General features: G+C 50.7%; 14 protein-coding genes across 14 annotated transcripts; 8 read left to right on the top strand and 6 right to left on the bottom strand.

Annotated features, from left to right (window-relative positions):
- Nucleotides 1-4,043: 4,043 nt before the first annotated feature.
- On the bottom strand, nt 4,044-7,260 carry SAICODRAFT_21744 (PA26-domain-containing protein). The gene is made up of 2 exons (XM_019166462.1): nt 7,059-7,260; nt 4,044-7,009 (listed from the first exon to the last, which is right to left on the bottom strand). Exons 1-2 carry the CDS (start codon nt 7,153-7,155, stop codon nt 4,146-4,148), a joined length of 2,961 nt encoding a protein of 986 aa, XP_019021367.1. The 5' UTR covers nt 7,156-7,260; the 3' UTR covers nt 4,044-4,145.
- A 561-nt stretch (nt 7,261-7,821) lies between these two features.
- SAICODRAFT_85252 (uncharacterized protein) lies at nt 7,822-9,537 on the top strand. The gene is made up of 2 exons (XM_019171397.1): nt 7,822-8,195; nt 8,249-9,537. Exons 1-2 carry the CDS (start codon nt 8,081-8,083, stop codon nt 9,424-9,426), a joined length of 1,293 nt encoding a protein of 430 aa, XP_019021366.1. The 5' UTR covers nt 7,822-8,080; the 3' UTR covers nt 9,427-9,537.
- Nucleotides 9,538-9,578: 41 nt separating this feature from the next.
- On the top strand, nt 9,579-10,445 carry SAICODRAFT_97390 (HIT-like protein; the record flags this gene model as incomplete). Its single annotated transcript, XM_019172101.1, has 4 exons — nt 9,579-9,874; nt 9,938-9,977; nt 10,043-10,211; nt 10,287-10,445. The coding sequence occupies exons 1-4, from the start codon at nt 9,838-9,840 to the stop codon at nt 10,443-10,445; spliced, it is 405 nt and encodes a 134-aa protein (XP_019021365.1). The 5' UTR covers nt 9,579-9,837.
- Nucleotides 10,446-10,449: 4 nt separating this feature from the next.
- SAICODRAFT_97387 (alkaline phosphatase-like protein) lies at nt 10,450-12,497 on the bottom strand. The gene is made up of 4 exons (XM_019172100.1): nt 12,220-12,497; nt 11,260-12,164; nt 10,944-11,207; nt 10,450-10,892 (listed from the first exon to the last, which is right to left on the bottom strand). The coding sequence occupies exons 1-4, from the start codon at nt 12,458-12,460 to the stop codon at nt 10,569-10,571; spliced, it is 1,734 nt and encodes a 577-aa protein (XP_019021364.1). The 5' UTR covers nt 12,461-12,497; the 3' UTR covers nt 10,450-10,568.
- Nucleotides 12,498-12,876: 379 nt separating this feature from the next.
- Nucleotides 12,877-13,582, bottom strand: SAICODRAFT_97384 (ribosomal protein L34e; the record flags this gene model as incomplete). Its single annotated transcript, XM_019172099.1, has 3 exons — nt 13,560-13,582; nt 13,347-13,494; nt 12,877-13,041 (listed from the first exon to the last, which is right to left on the bottom strand). The coding sequence occupies exons 1-3, from the start codon at nt 13,568-13,570 to the stop codon at nt 12,877-12,879; spliced, it is 324 nt and encodes a 107-aa protein (XP_019021363.1). The 5' UTR covers nt 13,571-13,582.
- Nucleotides 13,583-13,840: 258 nt separating this feature from the next.
- On the top strand, nt 13,841-14,541 carry SAICODRAFT_32021 (RNA-binding domain-containing protein). Its single transcript, XM_019168085.1, has 3 exons — nt 13,841-13,879; nt 13,933-14,120; nt 14,176-14,541. Exons 1-3 carry the CDS (start codon nt 13,861-13,863, stop codon nt 14,368-14,370), a joined length of 402 nt encoding a protein of 133 aa, XP_019021362.1. The 5' UTR covers nt 13,841-13,860; the 3' UTR covers nt 14,371-14,541.
- Nucleotides 14,542-15,191: 650 nt separating this feature from the next.
- SAICODRAFT_32019 (uncharacterized protein) lies at nt 15,192-16,352 on the top strand. Its single transcript, XM_019168084.1, has one exon. It carries the CDS (start codon nt 15,272-15,274, stop codon nt 16,244-16,246), a length of 975 nt encoding a protein of 324 aa, XP_019021361.1. The 5' UTR covers nt 15,192-15,271; the 3' UTR covers nt 16,247-16,352.
- A 587-nt stretch (nt 16,353-16,939) lies between these two features.
- SAICODRAFT_27699 (uncharacterized protein) lies at nt 16,940-18,680 on the top strand (the record flags this gene model as incomplete). The annotated part of the gene is made up of 2 exons (XM_019167050.1): nt 16,940-18,142; nt 18,252-18,680. 2 exons carry the CDS (start codon nt 16,940-16,942, stop codon nt 18,678-18,680), a joined length of 1,632 nt encoding a protein of 543 aa, XP_019021360.1.
- Nucleotides 18,681-18,934: 254 nt separating this feature from the next.
- On the top strand, nt 18,935-19,981 carry SAICODRAFT_97378 (HHE domain-containing protein). The gene is made up of 5 exons (XM_019172098.1): nt 18,935-19,118; nt 19,178-19,240; nt 19,294-19,396; nt 19,457-19,676; nt 19,740-19,981. The coding sequence occupies exons 1-5, from the start codon at nt 18,954-18,956 to the stop codon at nt 19,876-19,878; spliced, it is 690 nt and encodes a 229-aa protein (XP_019021359.1). The 5' UTR covers nt 18,935-18,953; the 3' UTR covers nt 19,879-19,981.
- On the bottom strand, nt 19,878-20,408 carry SAICODRAFT_21736 (YjgF-like protein). The gene is made up of 2 exons (XM_019166460.1): nt 20,064-20,408; nt 19,878-20,013 (listed from the first exon to the last, which is right to left on the bottom strand). The coding sequence occupies exons 1-2, from the start codon at nt 20,376-20,378 to the stop codon at nt 19,942-19,944; spliced, it is 387 nt and encodes a 128-aa protein (XP_019021358.1). The 5' UTR covers nt 20,379-20,408; the 3' UTR covers nt 19,878-19,941.
- A 138-nt stretch (nt 20,409-20,546) lies between these two features.
- On the top strand, nt 20,547-21,833 carry SAICODRAFT_10043 (uncharacterized protein; the record flags this gene model as incomplete). Its single annotated transcript, XM_019165166.1, has 2 exons — nt 20,547-20,624; nt 20,676-21,833. The coding sequence occupies 2 exons, from the start codon at nt 20,547-20,549 to the stop codon at nt 21,831-21,833; spliced, it is 1,236 nt and encodes a 411-aa protein (XP_019021357.1).
- A 96-nt stretch (nt 21,834-21,929) lies between these two features.
- SAICODRAFT_21734 (uncharacterized protein) lies at nt 21,930-22,773 on the bottom strand. Its single transcript, XM_019166459.1, has 2 exons — nt 22,491-22,773; nt 21,930-22,443 (listed from the first exon to the last, which is right to left on the bottom strand). The coding sequence occupies exons 1-2, from the start codon at nt 22,690-22,692 to the stop codon at nt 21,974-21,976; spliced, it is 672 nt and encodes a 223-aa protein (XP_019021356.1). The 5' UTR covers nt 22,693-22,773; the 3' UTR covers nt 21,930-21,973.
- A 634-nt stretch (nt 22,774-23,407) lies between these two features.
- SAICODRAFT_62055 (gated mechanosensitive channel) lies at nt 23,408-24,256 on the top strand (the record flags this gene model as incomplete). Its single annotated transcript, XM_019169886.1, has 5 exons — nt 23,408-23,546; nt 23,600-23,656; nt 23,709-23,903; nt 23,970-24,049; nt 24,101-24,256. 5 exons carry the CDS (start codon nt 23,408-23,410, stop codon nt 24,254-24,256), a joined length of 627 nt encoding a protein of 208 aa, XP_019021355.1.
- An 880-nt stretch (nt 24,257-25,136) lies between these two features.
- Nucleotides 25,137-25,981, bottom strand: SAICODRAFT_174179 (uncharacterized protein). Its single transcript, XM_019165801.1, has 2 exons — nt 25,248-25,981; nt 25,137-25,190 (listed from the first exon to the last, which is right to left on the bottom strand). Exon 1 carries the CDS (start codon nt 25,911-25,913, stop codon nt 25,425-25,427), a length of 489 nt encoding a protein of 162 aa, XP_019021354.1. The 5' UTR covers nt 25,914-25,981; the 3' UTR covers nt 25,137-25,190; nt 25,248-25,424.
- Between the last annotated feature and the right edge of the window lie 19 nt (nt 25,982-26,000).

Genomic DNA, 26,000 nt, shown 5'->3' with positions numbered 1-26,000 from the left:
GATCGAGGAGTAGATTGCTGATGTGTCAATGCACCTTGGTCATAAGATGAATGTAGCAGTAGGATTGGTGCTGCTTGGTACACTTATTGAGACGGCTGAGGCTAATGCACAAGAATCACTCCACACCACTCAGGCAGAGAGTGCTGAGGCGCTTGCTCAATGGCTTTACCGTCTTCAGAGGTGGGAGGCTGAGACGTGTCCCTTAACAGATCCTCGTGTTGGACAATCAAAAATCAAGAAGTTCTACGAAATGGCCTCAACTGCAATTTTAAACCCAAGTCTGGAACAGAAGGGCTCACGTCTTGCAAGCTTACCGCCTATCATGGTCCGAGCCCTACTCCCTCCATGCATGAGAGTGTCCGGTCTTGCGTTCACGCATGGCTGTAGATCATATCAAATCTAAGCGCCTGCCTCGCACGTTCAGGGATCGGCAGCAACTTGACGCTGAGTGCAGGGCTGCCTTGAGAGGGCGTATGCCAGTAGGACCTGGGATTCCCCTGACTCTACTCAGTTGGATCAGAGTCAGCCCACATTGCTGAATAAGTTGATGAAGTGACAACACGCATGAGATGATGGAGACGTGTTCTCGATGATAAATAATCCTTTTGTTGTTCTCTATAGACAGGTGTTTCGGTTTTTTGCTTTGGTATGTGTATAAATCTTGAACGTTGTAAATGAATTCTTTGCAACGCATCAGTTTGATTCTTTCTCTCGCGCGCAAGTGATTCGACAAACTCGTCCACACTTGGACCAAGGCAAGTGCATGATCCATGACACTACCATGAATTTCTTTGCGATGTGTCATGGGTTGCTATCCGCTCAGAAATCTCAGACAAAGTCAGGGATCGCAAGCCTATGATAGATTAAGCCCCAAAACAATATCGACACAATCCCAGGTAGAATCAAGGATTATTGCCAAGGGAGTTGAGCAAAATACCTCAGATAATTGCCAAGATACCTACCATATGCATGTACATTAGGGTTAGTTGAGCTTTGCACCCTTAATTGCTGGATTATCTTTCATATATCCAACCGTAGGAATCGTGAAATCGTGGTTTAAATCCAAATTCTCGTAGGCATGAGTGTAATCCACAACAAAGGTCTGGATTCGTCTGGGATTAGACATGAATTACGTACCTTGTCAAGAACTCCTATTCGGCCAGTAATACAAACAGCAACTTTGGACAACAATCCTTGATACCATCATGGGTCAAGCCAAACAAATTCAAAATCCACGACTGTGCTCTTCTGAATCCGAACCATAATTTCGGTCGGCAAAATCCATGTCCTTCCTACGGAGTCTGCTATCATGGATTTTTCAAGGATACTGTCGATTACCTTCATTTAGTCCAGGACACCCAGTCTCCATTAGCTCTACAGATATCCATGCCCTGCTGGCAGTGATTGTGGGTTGTGGTGTGGTGCAAACTGCCGCGCGCGGTTGTCTAAACTTATGAAATTGACAGTAATCCCTGTTGAGATCATGGGTCCGGCATAGAAAATCCATGACACATTTTAGGGAACGTGTATCATGGATTTCCATGCATTTCTCTGGAACCTATCATGGAAAATTCCTGGCATACTAATCATTGAAAATCACATTCCATGACAATTTCATGATCTTCCCAGGGAAATTCCCTGAGCGTTCATGTCGCAGGGCTTTGTCAGCAGAATCCATGATAACCCACAATGCAAATTGGTATAGTCCATGATCTGATTCTGGATAGTTCACAATGACCGGGCTTAATCCCAGAAAGAATCATGCAAAATTGCGAAGGAATGTGAGGCATAGTTCTCAGTAGTATCAGGCCAGAACAGGGACATCACATGGTAAAAAAAATTATTTCTACGAGTTCAACATTCATGGGAATCGTATGATATCATGTTAGGGTCATAGGATTTTCATGTCCATAAGATCCCATGACCTCAGGTCAAATATCTACCACGGCTCAGGGTTACAATCATCGCAAACACAAGAAACGCCAATCCCTACCTTCGCGAAGTTGTTGCGGAGGACTCGGAGGTGGTGCTGGATCTGAGGGAGGACTAATATTACTATCATCATATCTTAATTCTACCCTACGCTTGTACTCAACGTGGAAACACCAACGCAGATTATCCGCGTTGCCAGCGTGGAAACACAACGTGGAAACCGGGACTCTCAGCGCAGAAAGTCCTAGCTGGGAACGAGGAAAATCCACGCTTGAACGAGGAAAATCCACGTTAGAACTACAAGCGCTTCCAGCTTTGCGAGGGAGTAGATTTAATCGGTTCCTACGAGAGTCAGCGTAAAAGCGACAAAACCCGCGCCTCCAACATTGTCTTTTACACACATGACTCTGGTTTCGGTACGGAAGTCTTCTTTGGCGAGGTTATGCTGTTTGCAAGGCCATTGGTGAGGCGTGTGTGTGTACTACCCTTTGGCGTACATTCGGTGTTATGGTCCTGCTCAGCTTCGTCGTGGCCGTTTCTTTGTGGTTGACACTCAACCGCCTGGGAATTTACACGAGTGGGTGAACATACGGCAAATGAAGAGGTTCGTTGGCACCTTGACTACTCAGCCATTGATTGACGAGCTTGGGGGAGATGCAGTCAAGCCTGCGTGGATCATTGATAGAAAGACATTTGCGTGGAACAATGCGGCTAGGTTGTTAATCGACTGATTAGACTACTTGTCTATACATCCATGGCCACGTCAACATTTGTCAGCTGACGTTTCCACGTTGGCCAGCTAGGATTTTCCTAGTCATAGAAAAACTCCACTACGTTTCCACGCTGGCAACTAGGAAATTCCGCGCTGCCTAACAACTAACCAGGAAAATCCACGTTGGGCTGGGTCGTAGGGAATGTCGATTGAGTTTGAAATCACGAACCCGGAAATTGCCAAGTTCAGATCACTTTACAAGAACTTCGTCATCGAATAGGAACGCCTATAATATCAATATAACTTCAACCGGCTTAGTGTCTGCCCTTCTTCCCTCCATATTCTGCTGCATATAGCGGAAGTTGTGGAGTGGTTAGGTCCTACATGGGTGTTCTGGGCGTTCCTTATGGAGCGTGTTAACGGCATGATCGTTCCCCAAGCTACTCATAATATAATGAATAGACCCTGCTACGTTCGAGGTCGGAATCGAACAAGTGCTCGACTAAAGCCATTTTACTAGATGAGCAGATCAAGCATTTCGAATATGCTCCGAAGACCTCAGCAGTTACAGGCCTGGATTAAGCCCCTTTGAAGCGTGGATTATGCCGAAAAAAACACATGGATTATGCCCGAGAAAATCAAGCGAAAGGGTGCGCGAAAGCCCGACAAGGATTATCCATGACAAGAAATCAAGGACCAAGCCCATTTCTTTGGGCCACGATTAATCTTGACACAGGGTGTGCCTCGATTTCTGCCAGGATAGTAATCTACAATGAAATGTGTAATTCCTGTATAACTCCTGACTAATCCATGATTTTGACTTGGATTACGCGTACTTGACTAAGACAAACTGTGCTTAATCCGTGATATTTTACTTTATATAGGCCAGACCAAAAACTCACGCGTTAACCCAACTTTGTCTGTATGACATTTCCAACACGAGGCTACCTATAGGCCCTTGATTATGTAAAAATAATGTGGTTGGGTTTCTACCAAAGCTTGGCTTTCATATCATAGCGCAGATGTGCATGATACGAGACGAGAATTGGCAATAATACTTCAAAAACTAATTGTGCACGTAAAACTACATGGTTAACCCCAGAAGAGCAACACCTCCCAGGTATGACGCACAATGCAGCTTTGTACACGCCATGGAAAACCGAAATTCAGATATTTCGTACGCACACCACAGAAGCTGTCTGAGATTTCGCTTAATATTATTAGGGCTGTTCTCGAATTCTAGGGACTTTCCTCGAGTTTTTCCGTGATCAAGGCAAAAAAAGTATTCCCAGATAATTGCGATGATGCATAAGGCACCACGGGCCACAGGCACATATACTGGTATACTTGTATGTGCAAAAAGGGGTTTTCATTCAATAGCTGGCAGGGCAGCCAGGCTACTGGGGTATAAATAGCAGGTAAAATGCTTGTGTAATTCAACTCCGATAGCTGCTGTCCCACTGTTCCACTCCAATAAATAACGCCTAAAAAATCCCCCAATTCAAGTTTCTCCAAGAGACACATCCACTGCCCGCATGGCATAGACCAAGTTGGCCGTCAATTTAGCCTCAGAAGCAATCAGTGCAAGCAACGTCTTTTCATGGGATGCTAGGCCATGTGCAATGCCCTTCCAGTCGGCCAGACAAATCCCCTCAGGCTGAGTAACGATCCTAGCTATGAACCGCTTGGCGCGGGTATTGAGGAGAAGATTACAGTCCCGGTAATCGAAGTCCTCCTTAAAGACGCCTAACAGGCGGAGTGCGTAATAATAGATCGCTTCACGCAGAGGCCTTGTGTCGATGGACGATTGTGAGCCTTCATTCGGGACGAAATATTCCTCATCACCATCTCCAGATGCATCAATCGCCTCTTCAAACCTCCTGTCTACCTTTTCGTCAATACCAGGAAGGTAACGATCAATGATAGCACTTGTAGTCTCACGGTGATAACCGAGTTGCAAGACTTCATAGTCCGGATCATCCATCTTGAAGTCGTCGTGGCCAATTTGCACCGATTTATCCCAGAACCGAGTGAGGTCTTCCAGCAGGGCCGGCTGGGCCTGCGACGCCGGGGCCCTCAACTCAGGAACACCAGGCGACGTGATTACCGGCACACCACGAGGGAACTCGGCAGCTGGACTTGGAGTAGAGGTGCTTAGGAAGAAGCTTGCTGGAGCACGACCTTGGAAGGGCAACTCAAGGGGCTCGTCCAGCTTGACGCATTGATCGAAACTTTTCTTTGATTCCGAAACGAAATCCAACTCTTCAACATCGGCCGATGTCGCAAGCGATTCTCTCCTCTTCTTCAACAGTCCAAAGACTGACTGACGGTCGTTGTCCGCCTCGAAAGCATCCGGTTCTTCTTGAAAGGTGTTATAGGGCCCCATTATGGAAGCTGGAGCCGGCGCAGATACGTAAGACATAGGCAAAGACGCGCTCATCATGCCTCCCATGCCTGTCGAGAAACTCGCAGCAGACCCCATCGACCAAGGGTTCGTAAAACTGTGTCCGTCCAGAGTCACAGACGGTTTTCTCTCTTCCAGCATCTCCTGCTCAGCGGCAATGATGGATGGCCTGCGCTGAGTAGTTGTGCCACCGAGGCAGTCGGCATCAGGACAAAGACCCACGGCGAGAGCAAAGCTAGACTGAGCGTGATACATCGCCAGGACGCAAGTAGCGTGTACCACCTCACCCATCGTCCAGGCACTCTCCCGATCAGATGCCTTTTCCACCTTCACTAGCTCTGTAACATGCTCTCCTTTCAATCTCCACGGCTGGTGAGCCAGGATCGCATTGATCTTCGCCAACCTCTTAAACTTTCGTGGAGCATACTCCAGGCCTTTCAACCACTCCGAATCACCTCCTGACCCCAAGAAGATCGAAGCCAACAAACTCGTAAAATACTGACAACGATGCTGCGCTGCACCCAAGATTCCGATGTATACCTTGTACAGCAACGGCAGTGGTCCTTGAGTCTCCTTCACCACGCAACCGAACGTTTCCCACATCGTCTCTAAATACCGGGGAAAGTACCCCAGCATCTTTGCATAATTCGAAACACGTCCATACTCCACAAATATCTTACACTGAAACTCATGCAAACTCTCACTAGCCAGTCGAGGATGTTTTCCCCTCCCCTTTGCTGCCCTCTTGCTTGATGCAGAAGTCCCAGAGGAGGAATGTGTCGTGGAAAGTTGCTTCGACCTGCCGCTCTTTGGCAGTTTTAGAGAGAATCGGGTGCGGCGCTGTAAATTATCGGGACTTTCGTCTTCTGGTCGATCTGCTCTTCCGCTTCCAATGTTCATGGCCCTTGGCGGCGCATTCCTTGGCGTGAGAATAGGGATTGCCACGGTAGGAGTCGTAACATCGCTCCCATCATCCATCCAAGGATTATGAGTATAATGATATTGCGGGGTAAAACCGGTATCAATTGCCGGAAAGTATGGGTTATCCTCGGTAAAATGGAGGTCTCGAGGACTCATCGTGCGGGGGGTCATGTCGTCGCTCCTCGAAGGTTCAGGCGACAAGACTGGACTGGGGCTCCCGATATCGCTCAAATCAAAGTGCTGCTCTTCTGTTATGGTATTATCTCGCCTCGTGAGGGCAGATATTGACGAAATGAGAGAACTGGAGTCAGGCGGACTCTGCGGATACGAGTCCGCTCGACCACGACGATCATCTGATGATGTCGCGAAGCCGACAGTCTCCCAGTATGGGACAAAGAAAGACGGGCTTAAACTTGTGAGTTGAGGAATATCGGCACCCAAAGTTCTAAGTTTCCTGAGCAACTTGCGACAGCCTCGACGAACATCCTGGAAGGGACAATCCACAGTCAGGCGTATGACGCTGACAAAATACTTCTGCAACACATCGCGACCCAGAATCTCTTCTTCGAAACTTGATAGGGAGAGTGAGGACATACTTCTGTGTCCATGAGGGAAGAGTAGTTCGTCGACGCCGTATGGTCCAACATAACCTGATGATTGAGTTCGAGTGCGACCGAGTCGGTTACTAGTCAGAGGGTCGCTACTTGTCGGACTGACTGGGTTGGAATCATTTGGTGGCGAGTGGATGGGCGAATCGATGAAACCTGTCTGTATCTGAGTGGGTACCTCGTCCGACTCGACATCAAACACTTCATCCCAATCGGAGTCAGTGGTACACTGCTTTGTCAATGAAGGTACAAGAGATTCAGCCCGTTGATCAATAGGTCGACCTGTGTAGATCTGCTTCGTCCATTCCTCCAACACGGAGGTCAACTGCTCCAATGTTTGTGTTCGCTCGGCTTTGTCGTACGATCTGAACCCGTCTAGTAGCGCTGTTCGCACGCGACTATTCGCACCCTCCTGAAATATCCTCGTTGATGCTGCTTCATCATTAGCATTGAACGACTACTGTGACAAGAAACCACTCACGCGACCGCACCGGACTGATGCTCCTCAACCCTCCTCCATAGCTTCCAATTGACGACCTAACCGTGGACCCAACAGCAGCACGGCCGTCCGTTCCCATAAACCCAGATCGTGTAGTAGAGCAAGCTGCTGGCAGAAGATACAACTGCTGACTGATTGAATGCTACCTTCCCTATATACTCGCGCTGTGTATGCCCCCTTGGTGGTGTACTGATAAGCAGAGGGATGGGGCAGCCACATACGCATCACGGTATCGCACGGCGCGCGTGGCCCAGGAGAGCTGCCGCACCCGACCATGTACCGAGGATCACCGGGAAGCCGGTAGCTGCAACTCTATCGTTGGCGCTGTCTGTCTGTCCGTCCGTCTGTCTACCTGTCTACCTGTCTTTATCATTGATGTTCATGGGATGTATGCTATCGAATCGCAGCTTACATCCTCTCTGGCGTCTCCATCGTTATCGCCGGGGGTTCTCTCTTCTCCCGCCCGGCCGTAAACAACCGCCGCTACTGCCACTACGCGTTACCTTATCCCGAGTCACGTGAACCGCTGTCTTCAGTTTCAGTGGAGTAATGGTCATCACTCTCAGTTAGCAATCTACAGCTCAGAACCTTCAATTCGCATTGGTTCAACCATCCAAGGGTCTTCTTCGTGCAGCCGCTGATCCCGCGCGAGAGAAAGCTTCGACAGAGAGATCGATGGATGCAGCGGGCCGTAACCTTCCCGTAGTATGCGATTCCTTTGATTGATTGCAGTTGGAAACGACACCGCCTACAATGACCCGGCTTCATCTATGCATAGCTTCTGTACGGTGTTGCTATTTTGAGGTGAGGAGGCGCCTAATGTAGGCAACGCCCCCAAATGCCAAAAACACTGAAGCTATCCGGGCCCCGTACTTGAAGCCCCACTGGGAATCGTAAACCCGCCAAGACACCAAGCCGCCTTCCCTTCACCTGATCAAACCTCACAGTCTCTCTTCAACCCTCCAGATCTTCCACTTCCGTTTCCCTTTCTTCTCGACGACGCGATGGTTCGTTTGGCTGTTCTCGTTCCCGCTCTTTTGAGCGTCGCCGGCTTCGCCTCGGCTGCCATCACTTGCTCTGAGGACTCCCCTTGTCCAGAGTCCGCGCCTTGCTGTTCCCGTACGTGTCCTTTTTTTGATTGTATGCGCTGCATTTACTGACAAATCGATCAGAGTACGGTCAGTGCGGTATCGGTGCTTACTGTCTCGGTGGATGTGACCCTCGTTTCTCCTACGAGCCTGGAGCATGTCTCCCCGCCCCCGTCTGCAAGTCGGAAACCTACACTTTCACTTCTACCGACAACATCGCCTCTTCTGGTGACTACCTCGGTGACCCGGACACTTACGATTGGACCGTCTCCGGTACCCCCTTGATCTACGATGACTCCATCTTGCTTACCATGCCCGCGAACTCTGGTGGTACCGTTTTGGCCGCCACCCGTTACGTTTGGTACGGAAAGGTATCTGCGACCTTGAAGACCTCCCATGAGCAGGGTGTTGTTACCGCTTTCATCGCCCTTTCCGACGTCAAGGATGAAATCGATTTCGAATGGGTCGGTGCCAACTTGACCACCACTCAGACCAATTACTTCTGGCAAGCTACCCTCGACTACCAGAACGGTGGAAACGTCACCAACACTGACACTTACGCCAATTGGCACACGTACGAGATTGACTGGCAGGAGGACTACATCACCTGGGCTGTTGATGGTGTGATCGGTCGTACCAAGTTCAAGAACGAGACCTGGAACGCTACTGGTGGTTTCTACGCTTTCCCCCAGACCCCCTCCCGTATTCAGCTTTCCATCTGGCCCGGTGGTGCTGCTTCCAACGCTGAGGGTACCATTGCATGGGCTGGTGGTGCCATCAACTGGGACTCTCAGGATATCCAGGACTACGGATACTACTACGCTATGGTCAGGAACGTCTCTATTGAGTGCTACGACCCTCCGTCAAACGTTACCAGGGACGGTGATGCCTCCTACTGGTTCAACCCGAACGGTAACTACTTGGTTGACGATGTCATCATCTCCGGCAACGCTACTACCATCCAGAACATCCTCGACACCGGTTTGAACTCTACCGCTACCGCCTCTGCCTCTTCCACCGCCTCCGCTGCTACCGACCCCAATACCGGTGACACCGTCTACGCTGGTGCCGACTCTAACCGTGGTTCCAGCAACTCCGACTCTTCTTCTACCTCCACCGCTGCTGTATCCACCGCTACTGCTACCGTTGGTACCTCCTTCTCTCAGGGTACCTCTTCTAAGTCCACCTCTGGCGCTGCCCAGCTCTTCGTCTCCGGAGCCGTCTTGCTCGGTGCAGCTGCCATGGGCCTCGTTCTTGCTTAGACGGTGCAGAGTATAGAGTATTACAAAGGGTTTGCATACCGAAGATGATAAAAGAGGATAGCACATCTGGGTATTGACTTTCGCGGTGTTTTTTTTCTTTCTTTTCTTCTTTCGTTACTTCTGGTGTGGGGTTACTGGCATTGGTCTTTCTTTTTCATGGCACATCTTGATCGAACGGACTGCTATAGCTATGTTACGGGTAGCAGTAGCTTCAGCGATTTATTATTGTAATCCTTTTGATTTTCTTACGAGTTCTTTCGTCCGAATACCCGAGTGTTTTGAGCGTGATGTCACGGGCGTCCCAGGCTTCCCCGCGTTCAGCAATCGCGAGCAAGCGGAGCCCTGCAAAACAGCATTTCGAAGTCCACGAACAGCAATTGCCATTGATCCAGAATAATTGAGATATTGAAAATGTCAGCAGCGTGTATCTTCTGCAAGATTATCAAGGGTGTGTTTTCAAGCCGCTCGATTCATCGCCTTCGCATAATGGAGAACTGATCGCCGAACACAGGCGAAATCCCCTCCATCAAGCTCTTCGAGACCGCTAAGACGTATGGCCCCTCACCTGCTCCAGGATCTTGTAACCTATGAACATGAAGCTGACACCGTTGCATAGCTATGCCTTCGCGGACATCCAGCCCCTCTCCAAGGGTCACGCTCTCGTGATCCCCAAGGAGCACGCCGTCAAGTTGCACGAGCTCTCCGACGAATCCCTCGCGGATCTTTTGCCAGCCGCAAAGAAGCTTGCTGTTGCTGTTGGTGCTGACGAGTACAACATCCTTCAGGTATGATCCTGGTGCCTCATGAGTGGCATTAACTCTCAAGGTACTCGGAACACGAGTAGCTGACGTTCGCACCAGAACAACGGACCTATGGCCCACCAGGTCGTGAAGCACGTTCACATTCACATGATCCCCAAGCCGAATGAGGAGGAAGGTTTGAAGGTCGGATGGCCAGCAACCAACCCTGAGAAGGATGAGTTGGCCAAGTACTGGGAATCGATCAAGCAGAAGCTCTAGACATGACAGCGACGGAACAGGTGTACGAATATACTACTAGGTGAATAACAACGAACTTTATCAATGTCCTAAACCTGCAAAAATGAGACTAGCCTCTACCATATCGGGTCGGCGTCACCGAGCTCAGTGACAACCACAGTCGAACTCCAGATCCCTTCTCTTGAAGTCGTGGTGGTAATGGTCGCTCTTCCTTCCGAGTTCTGTGTCCGTGAACCCCTTAGATGTAGCGCCCAGAGCCTCCGCCTCGGCCAAACCCACAGGCTTGGTCATCGTACCGTTGTTCTCATTGAGCACCAAGGTGACCTCGTCAAGGTTGAGCCCGCCGAGGTAAGTAGCGATGAAGTCACCAACCTCGGTGTTTTCATGGTTACCGCGAAGCACATCGATGGCTTCGTCACCGTAAGCATAGATGTTTACATCGACTGCGGAGTGACCGTGCGTAGCCCACTAAGAAACGACGTTAGCAGAGCCCGTAAAATCCAGGATCATAGAACATACGCCAACTTGTGCTCTTCGGGATATCATGTCAGACAAGATGTAACTGCCCCACAGCCAGATCTTCCACTTCTTTCCATCCAAGAGGAGCGCAATCTCGTCGTCAGTAGCATCCCAGATACCCAAACCGCGACCGATGATAGTCTCCTTCACCCAGGACTGCAAGTTCGACTCCTTACCATCGTAATCAGCGAGCTCCATACCAAGGCCTTCAGTAGAGCGAGTGGCATTGAGGAGGACGCCAGGGTACCAGAGGTAGTCAGGATACTGTAGGCGCCCGGTTAGTAAGTCTTTAGAGAAACAGGAAAGAAGCATGTACGGTATCGTGAATCTGCCTAGCGACACTCAAGCCACCAGTCTCGTGGTCACTGGTACTGACAACGACGGTTCCGGGGTTTTCGTCAATGAAGTCCTGAACCACCTTGAATGCATGGTTGTACATGATAGCATCATTGACAGCACCAACAGGGTCGTTGTTGTGCTGGGCCATATCAATCCTGGATCCCTCAATCATGAGGAAGAAACCTTCGTCCTGATCCTCAGTGGCAGCTTTCAAAGCCTCGAGGGCAGTGGCAGCCATCTCAGCCAAAGAGGGCTGAACCTTCTCGTCACGATCAACATCATAGTCCATGTGGTCGTCGGCGAACAAACCCAACAAGGGGAGAGTAGCATTCTGTCCCTTGTTCAAAGCGTCAAACTCCGCGCGGGATTGGATATGAGCGAAACCGTTCGACGCCGCAATGTCGAGAAGATTCTTGGTGTCGGTACGGCAAGATCCCTCCATACCAGCTGGCAAGAAGTGACAACGTCCTCCACCGAACATAAGGTCTGCAGTACGTCCAAGGGGAGTGAGGCCGACTTGATGCTCCGCAATAAGGTTCTCCATATCACGATGAACGACATGAGCATTGAAACTGCCAGGGGTAGCATGCGTGATCCTACTCGTAACCACCAAGCCGGTCTTGTATCCCTTCCTGTGAGCAGCCTCCAGCACCGTTCCACAAGGCCTCTGGTGAGGATCAACACCAATGGCTCCGTTGTATGTCTTCAAGCCACAACTGAAGGCGGTGGCTCCGGCAGCACTGTCCGTAACCCAGCTGTCCGAGGAGCGTGTACGTGAGGTACCGACGAAAGCTTTGTCGAGCGGAAGCTGGACGCCGTAGCCATGTCCGTTCTTTTGCTGCCAAAAAGTACGGGCTAAGTTCACTGTTGCTGGACCCATTCCTATGACAGGAGCCAGTTAGCGGGCGACTTCCTGAACAGGAGAGCGAAGCGATACCATCAGAAACCATGAGAATAAGGTTTCTCTTGCCATTATGCGAAGCTCCATGTCCACGAGGATGCGACGGGTGAGTGTAGTATACTCCTAACAGCACACAGGCCACGGTGACGAGTGCGGCAGCAAGGAACTTGAGGATGGTGGGAAGCCTGGAGGATGAAGCGACGGGCAGGTCATATTCGGCTTCATCGTCGGTGTTTGGGTCAGCACCACGAAGAAGCGGTGCTGTTCGTTCTGTCATGACTGTTGGCAGGCGTCGTTGGAGATGTATGCGGGCCCGGAGTTACGCGAGTACGCACAGACGCCCAGGCGATAAGCTCGCATATGGCTACAGACGGGTATTACGGCTGGGAAACAAGTATTTTAAGGAAGACGGACAAATGGACGTATCGTACAAAAAGGACTCCGGTTTATCCATTTCGCCGCAGCCGCCCGTCACCAACTACTCCAAGAATGCACATGCCTACAAGAGAACATGTACGGCAAGGTTCCGCCTCCCTATAGGTTTTGAGAAAGATCCAATAGACGCCAAACACAAGAAAAAAGCAAAATCACTGATAGATTAAGATCATTTATTTCTTGACAGCCTTCTGGGCCTCCTGCTGAGCCTTCAACACCTGCAATAGTCATCGTTAGCAGACGCTGCGGTACATCTTGTCAGACTGAACGAACCTTCTTGACGATCTTGGCCTCCTCAACCAAGAAAGCACGGACGACACGGTCCTTGACGCAGTTGGCGCAGCGGGAACCACCGTAGGCACGCTGGACGGTCTTGACACGGCGGGAGACCTGGGAGAACTCACGGGGACGGAGGGCGGGGATCTGATGTATATGTTAGTAAATTGCTGCAAAACAACGCTTTGAATCGTTTCAAGGGATCGAAGATCGAGAAATCAGATGTCGTGGGTCGAACGGCAATTCACGCAGCTGCTGTCGAAAATTCCATATGCCCCCCGTTCCCCCCCCCCAAATTCCACGCAAACCACACCCATGCACACCAATCCACCCACACATCCCAAACCCACATTGTCGTTTGTCGCGCGGATTGCCATGCCATCCGATCCCAGTTCATCTGTATTTCCTTCACATCTCCCACCCAAACAATTCAATTCAAGTCCAATACGTACACCAGCGAGCTTGATACCGCAGTCACCACAGTTGGGGATCTTACCGGCCTTCTTGATGTGAAGGTAACGGAGGTTGCCACCAGGGGTCTTGCTGATGCGGACCTTGTTGGACTTGGTGTTGTAGGCCAAACGGCGGCGGTAGGTCAATCTGACGACACGGTCAGCATCACCATAAGGATGAAAATGGCGATAATCGCCCCGTCGCAAACGTACCTCTGGGCCATCTTAGTCCTTTTTTTGTTGAGTGTTGGCGACTGCACTGATCCCGTCTCCTACCAAACTGCAGATTTCTACGAGGGGTGCAGCCCGCTCGAACACGTGATTAGGGCTTCGATGCCCCCGAGCGCGTCACGTCCCCCGGATGTAACGTTGACATTCCCTCGATTAATTACGTAGATCATGTCTACCGAGGAGCAGTATGATGCTGCTTTGAGCGCTGGTACGCTCCCTCGTCCAGGATCACCGCGATGGCCGTGCTAAACGATGCGTTACAGGGAACGACCACCCCGATGAAATGGTCGTCGATGAGCCTGGTATGTCTCTGCACGCGTGTAATACTATTGCGCATCGCTAATTGAGTCTATAGAAAGTGGTTATACTCACACGGCATCCGACGAACCGTCAACTCCAGTTCGTTCCATCGAAGGTTGGATCATTCTGGTGACCAACGTGCACGAGGAGGCATCGGAAGAGGAACTGCAAGACGTCTTCGCAGAGTACGGAGAGGTCCAAAACTTGCACATGAACTTGGACCGAAGAACAGGATATGTAAAGGTGAGGCATTCTTCCCAAGGCTCGAGTGACGTGCGCTGATCCATGACTTACACAGGGTTATGCGTTGATTCAATATCCGACACTCGGAGAGGCAAAGGCAGCCGTGGAGGGGGCTAATGGAACAAAGTTCTTTGATCAGGAGTTGAGTGTCGATTTTGCTTTTGTGAGACCACCTGTCTCTGAGGACCGCGGGCGTGGCGGACGTGAAGGAGGGGAGCGTGAGAGAAGCCGGAGTCCGGAGAGGGAGTGAACAGGGATATGAAGGAGATGGAGTTGAAAACGTGAGGAACATGATACCCAAAGTTTGGATGTGATCGGACGACTGGTGCTGTGGTATGACATGCAAGTGTGAAGTGATCAAGCGGAGGAAAGGTCTTTCGGCGCATGTACTAGACCAGGAAAATTGCATACCATTGTGCCATTGTTTTTACGTTCACACGTTGGACTAATTGCATCATCTTCTGAAGCCGATGTATGTACCCATTTCATCGTTACCGTGGTGACTACGATACCACGCTAATCCCACCTCGGAAGCCTCATTGACAACAAACCAAGACCGAGGCAGCACCCTACGGAACCCAAGAATCTGTCGAATGCCGTAGCTTTGGCAATGTCTTTAGCTTCAGCTCGCTCACGGCCATGGATCAAGTTGCCTGTAAAGTCAGATAAGGTTTACCTGCTTCAAGCTCACTTCACCGCCGCGTCGTATTCGGTTCATGTGACGGATCTGGATCGGATTTGGGGAGAGACGTTATCCGCGGAAAATGTGAGGAGGAGGGCGGAGGAGGACAAATGCGTTGTGGATATCAGTGCCGGTGAAGAGCAGTTGACTGGGTTGCTGGATATGTTGAAGGATGGACTGAACGGGAAGGAGAAAGATACAAGTATTACACTCGAAGAAGAAGAAGATGAGGTATGGCTACTTGCGCAACACATTGGACTGTATACTTATTGGGAAACAGCTCCGATTCCAGTTAACCCTCCGTCAACCCGGCTTGACCCTCCACTGGAGCTTCAGTCCGACCCTTCTCCCACCCTCCACACTGATCAGCACCCTCACAATCCCTCTCATGTCCCTGGTAGGCTATTACCGCGACGACGTTCTCGAACTATCTCGCTTAATTGCTGAAAAAGACAAACACATTGCAGCAATGAAGGAGTGGTTGACAGAAAACAACCTAACTTACTTCCCAAGGAGGAGCAAAGCGTCATTTCAGCCCATGGATCGTCCAGAGTTTGTGAAGAAACGCAGAGAGGATGCGAGGGCGAAAGATGCCGAAGCGGATGAGGTTATCGATACCTGGACTTTGGCGGTGAATGACAAAGCTGGAGACAGCATCGAAGGGGATGGGCTCTTGGGGGATTGGGAAGCTGTGGTAGGTGGATTGCGGTCTTGGGGACAGAAGAAGGAAGACAATAAGCCGAAGATGAAGAAGATGCAGACAACGGATTCTCAAGTCAATGCGTTCGAGAATATAGAAAGACCCAGACGGGGTTCGACACACGTGGATACGAAGATGGAAGACGGTGCCCTGTCTCAACCAACACTCTCTTCCACAAGACGACATGCTCTTCAAGCAGACTTGATGGACACAACACCATCGCCATCCCTCCCTCACCCAGCACCAACGGCAACGGAACCAGTAGAAGGCTTCCCATTCTCACGACCAACAATGAAACCCACATCAAGCACAACAACCATTCAAAGCTTCCGCATGTCCTCGCCTCCACCAGAAAGAGCAGCGTCGCCTCCAACCAGTTTGCCACCCACACCGAAATTGAACCAGGGCCGGGTGAAGAACGTTATTGGAGGGAGTCAACGACGGACGCAGGATGCGGGGGTGCCGGAATCGAGTCAGGTACTTGGTACTCAGGAGCTGAAACGGGAGCCGCTTACACCGCTGTTGCCGGCTCTGGAGGAAATGGAGACGGATGATGACTTGACTTTACCGACTACGTTAAGGATACCGCCGGAAGATGCGAAGGAGCTGGAGGAGATGAGGAAGGAAGCGGAGGCTAAGGTTGAGGAAGATCCCGAAGCGAAAAAGTTACGGAAGAGGAAGGAGCTCGAGCGGGAACTCGAAATGAAGAAGGCGTACGCCAAGAAGAAGCCAAGGAGATTTTGAGCATGGGTGTAAGCATTGCAACAACCACGGGATGGAATTATAGGATAAGGCGTTCTTTATGACATTTTTGCTTGAGAAAACAACAGTTCTTTGAAATGAATGGAGATGTTTGATACATGGAGGCACCACCAGCTGAACTTCGCCATAAGGCAGACTGATGGGGCACTATGATGCTCAATTGTCTTATTCTTGCAACCCAATTCACACCCAAAAGGACGTTCATCCGGTCACCTCGCTGAGACAGGTATGAACACAATACGTGATCGAAAACAGACCGCTCGACGCGCTGAAGGTAAGCATAGACGTCGAGCCGCGAGCGCGGATGTGGGATGCGATTTCATGTGTGATCCGTCGTGACACAAGAAAGACGACGGTCAAATTGAACGCAGAGGTTCTTGCAGTCAGGACGGGATAGGGCTACCAAAGGGCGTTTGTGTTCATGGTGTTGAGTTTTCTAGAGTCGAAAATTGAGCTCGACTTTTTAAATTGAGTCAACCATTTACAGTACAGTACTGTAAAGGGCATAGCGTCGTACATCGCATGGGGGTGCAGTTCGGCGTCTCAGCTGATTAACAAAACACCAAAGAACCATCATCGTTCAATCGCATTCAAGACCCATACTCCTGGGATAAATGCCATTGCTTCGAACAGATTGAGAGCATACATACCGGAACCAACTTGCTTTTTGCCAAAATGGACGATGATATCATGGACTTGGACGACTGGGGTTACATCCAGGAGGTCACCAACCACGTTGCTCAGACTCGCCAAGATCGTTTGACAGCATACACCTTCGACTCGCCGTATGAGGATAATGGAGCATACATCCGGGAGTATGATGGAAAACTGTCGCGAGGCGCTGTATTTGTTACCGACACGAACTTCTTGATCTCCCAGCTTTCGCTAGTGAACGACCTGGCGGCGTTGCACAAAGAGCATGGACACACTATATTAATACCTTGGATAGTGATAAGAGAGCTTGATGGATTAAAGTCAGCATCACCAGGAAGAGGCAGAGCACAGAACGTCGCGCCACTTGCGCGGCAAGCTATTACTTGGATCCACGACAACTTGAAACGCAACGAGGGAAGTGTGCGTGGTCAACAGATGACAGAGGCACTTCAAAGAGGTCTGGAACCAGATGATGCAATTCTGGACTGCTGCCAGTATATCCAGCAGGAGGAGGAGTTGCCGGTGGTCCTTCTATCCAATGACAGAAATCTCTGCGTGAAGGCGTTGATCCATGACATACCAACGAAGTCATTCTCCAGAGGGTTGACGGCTATCGGCATCCTAAAGGAGCACGTGTCGGATCATGTTGCTCCTCAGACGCCGAGAAAGACCATCAGGCGGGAGAGAACGAGAACGCAGAGCGCAGACTCGCCGCATACAACCAGGAGATCGCCGCGTACAACAAGTACATCACCTCAAAACGTGCAGATACACAATATGGAGGTGGAAATGAGCGATTGTGATGGGGCATCTGCATATCCTACGCCCACCAGTGCTCATCCGATGGAGGACCCCTTTCGGCCTTCAAGTAAGAGATATGATTGGTTAGAAGGCCTCAGTCTACCGGTACAGACGTCTATTCACGAAAAACACAACAACCCTATATGCAGACCACCTTCTCCTGTCCGCATAACACGCTCTTCGAAGTCAGCAGCAAATGAAGCAGTTCTGAACCCACTCTTGACTATGGAAGACCTTTATGGATCGCGCCGAAAGAAGAGCTCGTCTCAGTCGCGTACCCCGCCGACTTCAGCTGATACGGAATCGTCCTTCAAGCCCACTAGGCGACCCTCAACGACAACGACGAATGCGTTCCCTCTCAGCCAGAGCCAAGAGCCTCTTTCGCCAAAGCCTGAAGAAGCCATTGGAACTTGGACTGCTAAGGTTGGTTGTGCCTTATCAGCATTCTTGAGTGACATCGATCATTTTCACACAACGGTTTCGCGTACTACTTCGCTATCCCTCCCATGACTTGCTAATATTGTGGTCATAGCTCATACCTCCCCTCATCCACGCTCACCTGGTGCGAGGCTTCGGCACTCCCGAAGCACTAGAGCACGCCCTCCAAAGACCATGGACCGACGTCGACTTATCCACCCCCGCAAAGGTGATCCTATTCATCCAACAATGCGCTTTCATGCCCCTCTTCTACGACCTCCTCACCCGCTTCCCCGGCGACATGGGATCCTGGCTCCTCGAAATGTGTCAAGCGGAGGATGAATGGTGGTTATGGGCACTCAACGGAACAGGGATGCCGCCGAAGAAGCAGGAAATGCAGATATGGCTACAGTGTTGGGAGTGTGTTTGGGCTATGTTGGGGGATGGATTGGGTGGTGCTCAGGGGGAGGAGCAAAAACGGATTCGGGATGGGGCGATGGTAGTTTGGATGAGGAATGTGCAAGAGATGGAAATACCGGGATGAAGGAGGAGCGGATGAGTAACCTACGATACCATGGGCCATGAACTTGCACCATAACAATTATCATAAATTCGGTAGAGAATGGATATCCGGATTGGCGGAGAAATAAGGTTCAATAGACAGCAGCTACTGCACGCACGCAACCTTGCCTTGGTCAAGCGAGATGCGCGGCCGCGTAATCCGCACGTCATTCGTACGCTGGCTGGATAGATCCTTATTTGATCCCTTACGAGGCCGCAATTGCTTTGTCAGAACTTGGATCCATATACTCTTGATATGATGATTCGCACGATTCTTCGACCTACGCGCCGGCTACATTTTGGGAGATCAGCGGCAGTTCCGTTCGGGAAGACTTTCAGTTCGTCTGTTGCACGATGGACCCCTTCGGCTCTATCGAAGGCGGTTATTGCTGATCATGCGCAATTGGGGGAATACTACGAGGTTGGTGTTGCTCGTTCTCGATCCGTGGGGGGACGGCTCAATTGACACCGTGAGCGTAGAGTTACCAGAGAAATACCCACGATCCTGATGAAGCACAAAAATGGGCAAACGCGTTCCTATGGGTAAGGTCATATTCACCAGATACAAGGTTAAAGTTCTGATGGCTTAGCTATAGGAACTTGCACGGCATGCTATCGCCGAAGAACTTGTCGTTTTTCCAGCATGGGAGAAACATCTCGGAGAAACCGGGACATTGATGGCAAATCATGATCGTGAAGGTTTGTTGTTAGTCAGGGTTGTCTACCGTTCCAAACAAAACTAACGAAATATACGGAAAGAAACGCAGAAGCTCAAGGAGGATGCCTTCGTGCTGCAACAAATGGATGCTTCGTCACCGCACTTCAGGGATGTGTTCGCCTTACTTTTCAAGAAGCTCGATATCCATGTTAAAGAAGAGGAGATGGAAGATTACCCGAGGTTCGAGGCGATTTTGACGGAGCAGGAGAGTGAGGAGTATGCGCAGACGTTCAACGAGACGAAGCGATGGGCGCCGACAAGGTTTGTGTCTTGATCCCGTCTTGGCTGGTCAATACTGTGCGTGTACTGACGAAAGCATAACAGAAGCCATCCAATGGCACCCAACGAGCCGCCATATCTTACAGCAGCATCGGCACTAGCAGCTCCCATCGACAAGGTGAGGGATTTATTCAAGAGTTGGCCAGACACAAGCGGTGACCCAAAGAATGTGAATCACGAGTAAGGTAGTTCCAATAGATGCTTCATTTCGTTCAGCGATGTTCTATATCGTACACTTTTCCGCAACTTAAGCGAGGGCAATGCACTCGATCTCGACGTCGACGTTCTTGGGGAGGGTCTTGACAGCAACGCAGGAGCGCTAGAACGAATGTCAGTATAAATAGCGGGTGTTAAAGACAAAGAACATACAGCAGGCTTGGGCTCAGCGAACATCTCAGAGTAGATCTCGTTCATCTTGGCAAAGTCGTCCATGGAGGCCAAGAAGACGTTGACCTTGACGATCTTCTCCAAGGAAGAACCAGCAGACTCAAGGACAGCCTTCAAGTTGTTGATGCACTGACGGGTGTGAACCTGGATGTCACCCTCAACCATCTCACCGGCAGGGTTCATAGGGATCTGTCCGGAGCAGAAGATCATGCCGTTGGCCTTGGTGGCCTGGGAGTAGACACCCTGAACGGCGGGGGGAGCGTTGGCGGTCTTGATGATCTCGATCTGGGAAGACATTGTTCTTATTTGGAGAGGACTGACTTGTAGTTGCCGTGCAATCTGAGCAAGACGTAAACTGCTGCGACCCAACATTTCGGCCAGGATTCCTCGGTGCGTGGCGCAGGGCGACCTGGAGACTTCAGAGGAGCTGGACGGATCAGCAAACAACATTCTCGGACAGCGACGATGGGAAAGAAGAACAAGAAGCAGACTCAGTTGGACGAGCTGTTGGAGAAGCCGTGGTGCTGGTACTGCGAGCGAACTGTAAGTCAATCGCCTGGATCAGCTGCGATCTCGGTCTAACGCGTCGCATAGTTCGATGACTTGAAAATCCTCTTGAACCACCAGAGATCAAAGCATTACCAATGTGAGCATTGTAACCGCAAGCTGAACACTGCCGGCGGCTTGAACGTCCACGTTCAACAGGTACACAAGGAGACCCTCATAGCAATTGCGAACACGATCCCCGGCCGCGAAGGCATTGACATCGAAATCTTCGGTATGGAAGGAGTCCCTGAAAACGACCTCATCCAGCGTAATGCTAGAATCATGCAAGAGTACCACGCGACGCAAGGCTCTGCTACACCGCAGCAACATGGAGGTCCTCCAGTGGCGAAGAAGCAGAAGATTGACAAGGTGGATACTGCGGATCTGAAAGCAAAGATGGAAGCATTCAGAGCGGCAAAGGCAGCCAAAGCAGCTGGTGTCTCGCCTTCTGCGGCGACACCGACGCCGCATCCTGCAACGCCGTCTACCACTGGTACGCCCACCCCAGCTCCTGGTTACACTACTCCATTGCAGCCTCCTTCTGTACATGCCTACGTTGGCGCTCCCTACCCGCAAGTCGCTGCGCCTCCAGCAGCTTCACCGTATGACTACCCGCCTCAGTACGCGCAATACTACCAACACCCCATGGCAACCCAACAACCCGCCTATCCCGCTTATCCCGCAGCAGCCCCAGGCCTCCCCGCACGCCCACCCGCATCCATCCCCAGTCTCCCTTCCCGTCCACCCGCGGCTGGCTTACCCTCAAAACCATCGGTGAGTGCTGGAATTGGTTCCCCGGCCGCTTATGCTTCGCCATATGGCACTAGTCCGTACCATGCACCCTCATCGACAGTGCTTTCGGCTGTTGCTGACGCTGGTGCTCGTACTGCTATCACTAACGCGAAGACCGAACAATCGAAGGCTACAGACTCTACCAACCCTGCAGACGCTTCAAAAATTATTGCCAAGGACGTTGTGGACGCCGAAAAGCCTTCGGTTGAGAAGCAATCATCCCAGGAAAGCGCCGAGCGACGGGACAGCGTCTTAGTTTACGACGACAACGAGGTGAGCCCTGAAGAGAAACGTTCAAAGTTACCCAAGTACGCGTATAATGCTGAAAAGGAACAGGAGAAAGCGGAGGGGTTGGATAGGGATGTTGAGGGGAGGATTGATAATTTGAAGGAGGAGGGGAAGGAGGCACTTTGATCGTGAGAGAAGTGATGGCTCATACGAACAGGTGCGTCATTGTAGTTTCGCCCTATCCCGATGAACAACGTTATATGTAATTGGAGAAAATAAATTACCGTTATCTCATATAGTGGAACGTGTGACACCCTCGCCTACGCTCATCTCCCCTTCGCCATCATCCCCTCGTAGTGTTTACGTACAGCGTCTGGACTCTTCCCAAATATATTAGCCACCTCCTTCCACCCCATCTTCTTCTCCACTCTCAGGAACGAGATAAGCTGGTCGTCCTCCTTGGTATACGTCTTGCCAGAACCTTGGCTTCTGAAACTTTCCAATGTACGACCAGTCAATGATGAGGCATGGTGCTTTCTCACGGCGTCTGAAGTACGCCCGGGTAAGTAGGAGGCGATTTGTCCCCAACGCATGCCTTGAGATTTTAGGAGCACGATGCGCATATCTTCCGCTGGCGTATATCCAGTGGTGGTTTTCGACGTCAATTTCGCTGCTTTGTTTGTCGAGCTGGACTCGAGCTTCGGCGGTACCGTGGTGCTTTTTGCTCCCGAATCATCCTCTTTCTTGCAAATACGTTTTTTGGGTCGCATTGGAAGTTCCCAACTAGAACCGCTGCCTGAACAAAAATCAGTTCAGCCCTTGAGGCCTGCCGTGCTTACGGACTTTCACTGCCTCTTCGTGTTCTCTTGCCAACGTCCTTCTGACCCGTATGATCTACCTCCGTTTTCACAGACGGCATGGCCTTAGATGAAGCGTTCTCGGCTGACTCCAGACCTTCGCTGTCGACAAGGTCTGATTGCTGCTGTAGCTCGTAAGGGGTCACGACAAGCTTAGGACTACCTCCGCTATGCTCAGTGTCGACCATGGCGGGAAAGGGTATCTGGTCCTAAACACTTGAGAAAAGGGAATTTAAAACGTTTCTCCCCCAAGGGGGCACACGTCGCAGATGTCTACCGGCCCCGGTCCGCTACTGATAAGAGCCGGTACCGTACGATCGGGTCAGCTAGGGTGTCCTCTGGACAATGCTGTGAACGTCCAGCGACCGAACCTGGTACTTTCACCGTCATCAATTGCATATCACGAAGAAAAAACGTGTGTATTAGGTACTGATGAAGACAGATAAATGTGAGACTGAATGAGGAAAATATCATATCACTTCCTCTGCAGTTTCCTCGTGTAGTGCATACGCAGAGTATCAGGCGATTTCCTGTCCCAAAGAACCTCGCGATCTCCTCCCACTTCAGCTTCCTCTCTTCTTTCAGTTCTTGGGAGATTCCCACGCTTGTCGAGCACTTCCTCGTCCGTCTCATGCTTGATTTTCGTATCACACGTCGCTTCCACATCCCTTAGTGAGAGGATGACAACAACGACAGGACTCCATCAACTGTCGTCTTCACGGGTCTTGTCCAGCATCAGCTATTGCAGCACGGGCCGGCTTCTCCTGATATTTGGAACTTTAAGGTATCGACCAGTCCAATGTCGGTGCCGGCGCGTCTGCAGTACAAATACGCGCCGAGCAACCCACAATCCACAATCCACAACCCACCTCCTTTTTCGATTCTGTATTCTTACGTTTTATGATGTCTTGCAATTACGGTACTATTCGTCACGGCGTGCAGGACATTGAGCATGGAGCGCAGGCCGTTTGGAATGACTTCAAGGACTTCATCAACCGTGACAACATCTTTGAGGTTGCTGTTGGTTTGATGATTGGAAATGGTTGGCATATATGCCTCTCGAAGCTTCGAATCTGGTGAGCTTACAAAAGGTAGCATTTACTTCTGTCGTCACTTCGCTCGTCTCCGACGTCCTCCTGCCTCCTATTGCTCGTAAGGTTCACTACAGCGGTATATGCGTACATTAGCTTATGTATGCGGCCAGTTCTTCCTGGAATCAGTTCCGAAAACCTCCCGGCAAAGTTCCTTGTTTTGCGTCATGGCGAAACTCATCAGGCGTCATACAACACCCTCGAACAAGCCGCCGCTGATGGAGCCGTCACTCTCGCTTACGGTTCCTTCTTCCAGAAGGCACTAGACTTCATGGGTATGGGCTTTTTCCTGTATGTTATCGTTCAGTGTATGTGATCCTTATTGGCAAAGACAATCATCGAACCACGAGTTGCCGAAACTAACAGAGGCGCAGTGATCTTCTTCCTTGACCACAAGGATCTTCGTAAGCGTACGAAGAAGTGTCACTACTGCCGCAAGAAGAACAATATGAAGGTACGGAGAATCACGCTGTGTTAAAATACGACTAATCATTGCGGGTGCAAGGCCGTTCGTTGCATGTACTGTACCTGCTGGATGGATGGAAGGGAGGACTATTCTAAGCACAGGAATGATCGCGGGCACCATGCACAGGAAAACCAGGAGAACCACGAGCAGGAGCAACATGGACAGGGGCATCATGGATGGGGGCCCCACCATTGATGGTCGGAGGAGGCCAGCTACGACAGCGGGTGATCGATTGCCATGAGTCGTACAGGAGACGTTCTTATTGGGGTGCAGTGCGCTTATATTGAGAGCAGAGGCGTGAGAATTTGGTTGCGTGAGACGATCGCCGCCATTCACCGCACCCGCCTATACAACCACTTTACCCTTGGGGATTGATAGAGCTAGACTCTTATTGACAGACATTTTTCATGAGCCTCTTGCACTTTGTATCTTAATCATCGGCCAGACCAGAGTTTCCGGAATAGGAATTGCCGCATCCGGAATTGATCAGGGTGACGTCGACCTCACCAACTGTCACTGAACACACTACTGAGCTTCAACATGATAATGTTCTATGCACAAATGCTACAGATGTTTTGAGGACACCAATCGACTGCTGGGAGTCTGAACTGTCCATAGCCGTCTTCACTTTACGCTCTAGGCCTTTAGCTACACTGAATGATGAAACGCGCATTTGTCAAGAATATTGCACTTAGCTGTAAAAATCTGCTGAAGACTCCGCGAACAAACACTGCTCCTCACCAAATCACCCATCTTAACACCGACCAGTCGCGGCATGTGTCCCTCAAGTAGGGGTTCAAAGAGGACTATGGGTAGTTTATATGTTCTTGTCTACACCTTGTTAGTGAGGTGGTAATCCGAAGGACAACACAGATCCTCTGGTTGGTTTTGTATGAGGTTGAGGTTGCCATTTCTGGTATGGTTTGGTTCTGAAAGGTCATTGTCCAATTGTCGCAACCTGCAAGCGGAGGGGCCCGATGGATCCTGTCTACAGTAGGGTGACGAACACTGTAAGATCTGGAATAGTAATAAAGTTCCCGCCGGACTCTTAAGCTTCGTTCATGAACTTCTACCTCGAATGCGGCCTCATTCACAGATACGTGTACAAGAGCACTACTACCGGATCGTCCTGTACATATGATAATATGAGTACGTTACAATTGGCCTGATCACTTTGACCACTAACCTCGACAAGCAAAACCATATAATGCAAGACATCTGAGTTGGTGGTACGCAGCGGATGTGCATATTATCTATCCTGATTCCGTGAAACGAGACCAACTCCCAGTATTTAGGTATGCAATGAACTCCACAAAACTCCAATGACAAACGACGAACCACAAACACAAGCATGATCAAGCATTCAGCGCCAGCCAGGCTTCGCACCACCCCCGCTCATCCTCGAAGATCCAGATCCCGGCCTAGGCAGGTCGACCTCCTCTTGGATATGCTGCGCAACCGCTGCCGGATTCGACACTCTCATAGAGCTCCCGAGCCCACCTGTAACCGTCAATCGCCTATTCTGACGTGGAGACTCAGCGACACGCCTTGCACGCATAGCTCCTCCCAATCCCTTGCTCTCGGACATGACACGGCGTGCACCAACAGTGGCTTCGACATTATGCTTGGTAGAAGGCGAGAGTCTGCGTCTGGCAGCTGCAGTGGTAGGCATCATGAAACGAGGTCCGGATGGTTCGTTCATGGGATCACTGCTCATTGAGGTATCCTCATGAACCTGCCTGGCAACCGATGCGCGACGGATAGTGGCAGTGTCGGATGTAAGGGTGGACACCGTGTAGCTGTGGTCTTCGGAATATGGTCCGAAATTCGAGTCAGATCCAAGTGGGGCCATCCTGCTATTCCTGGCGGGCTTCCCTGCGGACGTAGGAGCAGCTGCTGGAGCAGCAGAGGCAACGGGCGCAGGGGCCGTCGGCTCCGG

Source organism: Saitoella complicata (assembly GCF_001661265.1).
Source record: "Saitoella complicata NRRL Y-17804 unplaced genomic scaffold SAICOscaffold_27, whole genome shotgun sequence".
NCBI lineage: Eukaryota > Fungi > Ascomycota > Saitoellomycetes > Saitoellales > Saitoellaceae > Saitoella > Saitoella complicata.
This window is presented reverse-complemented; position numbering and strand designations above follow the sequence as displayed.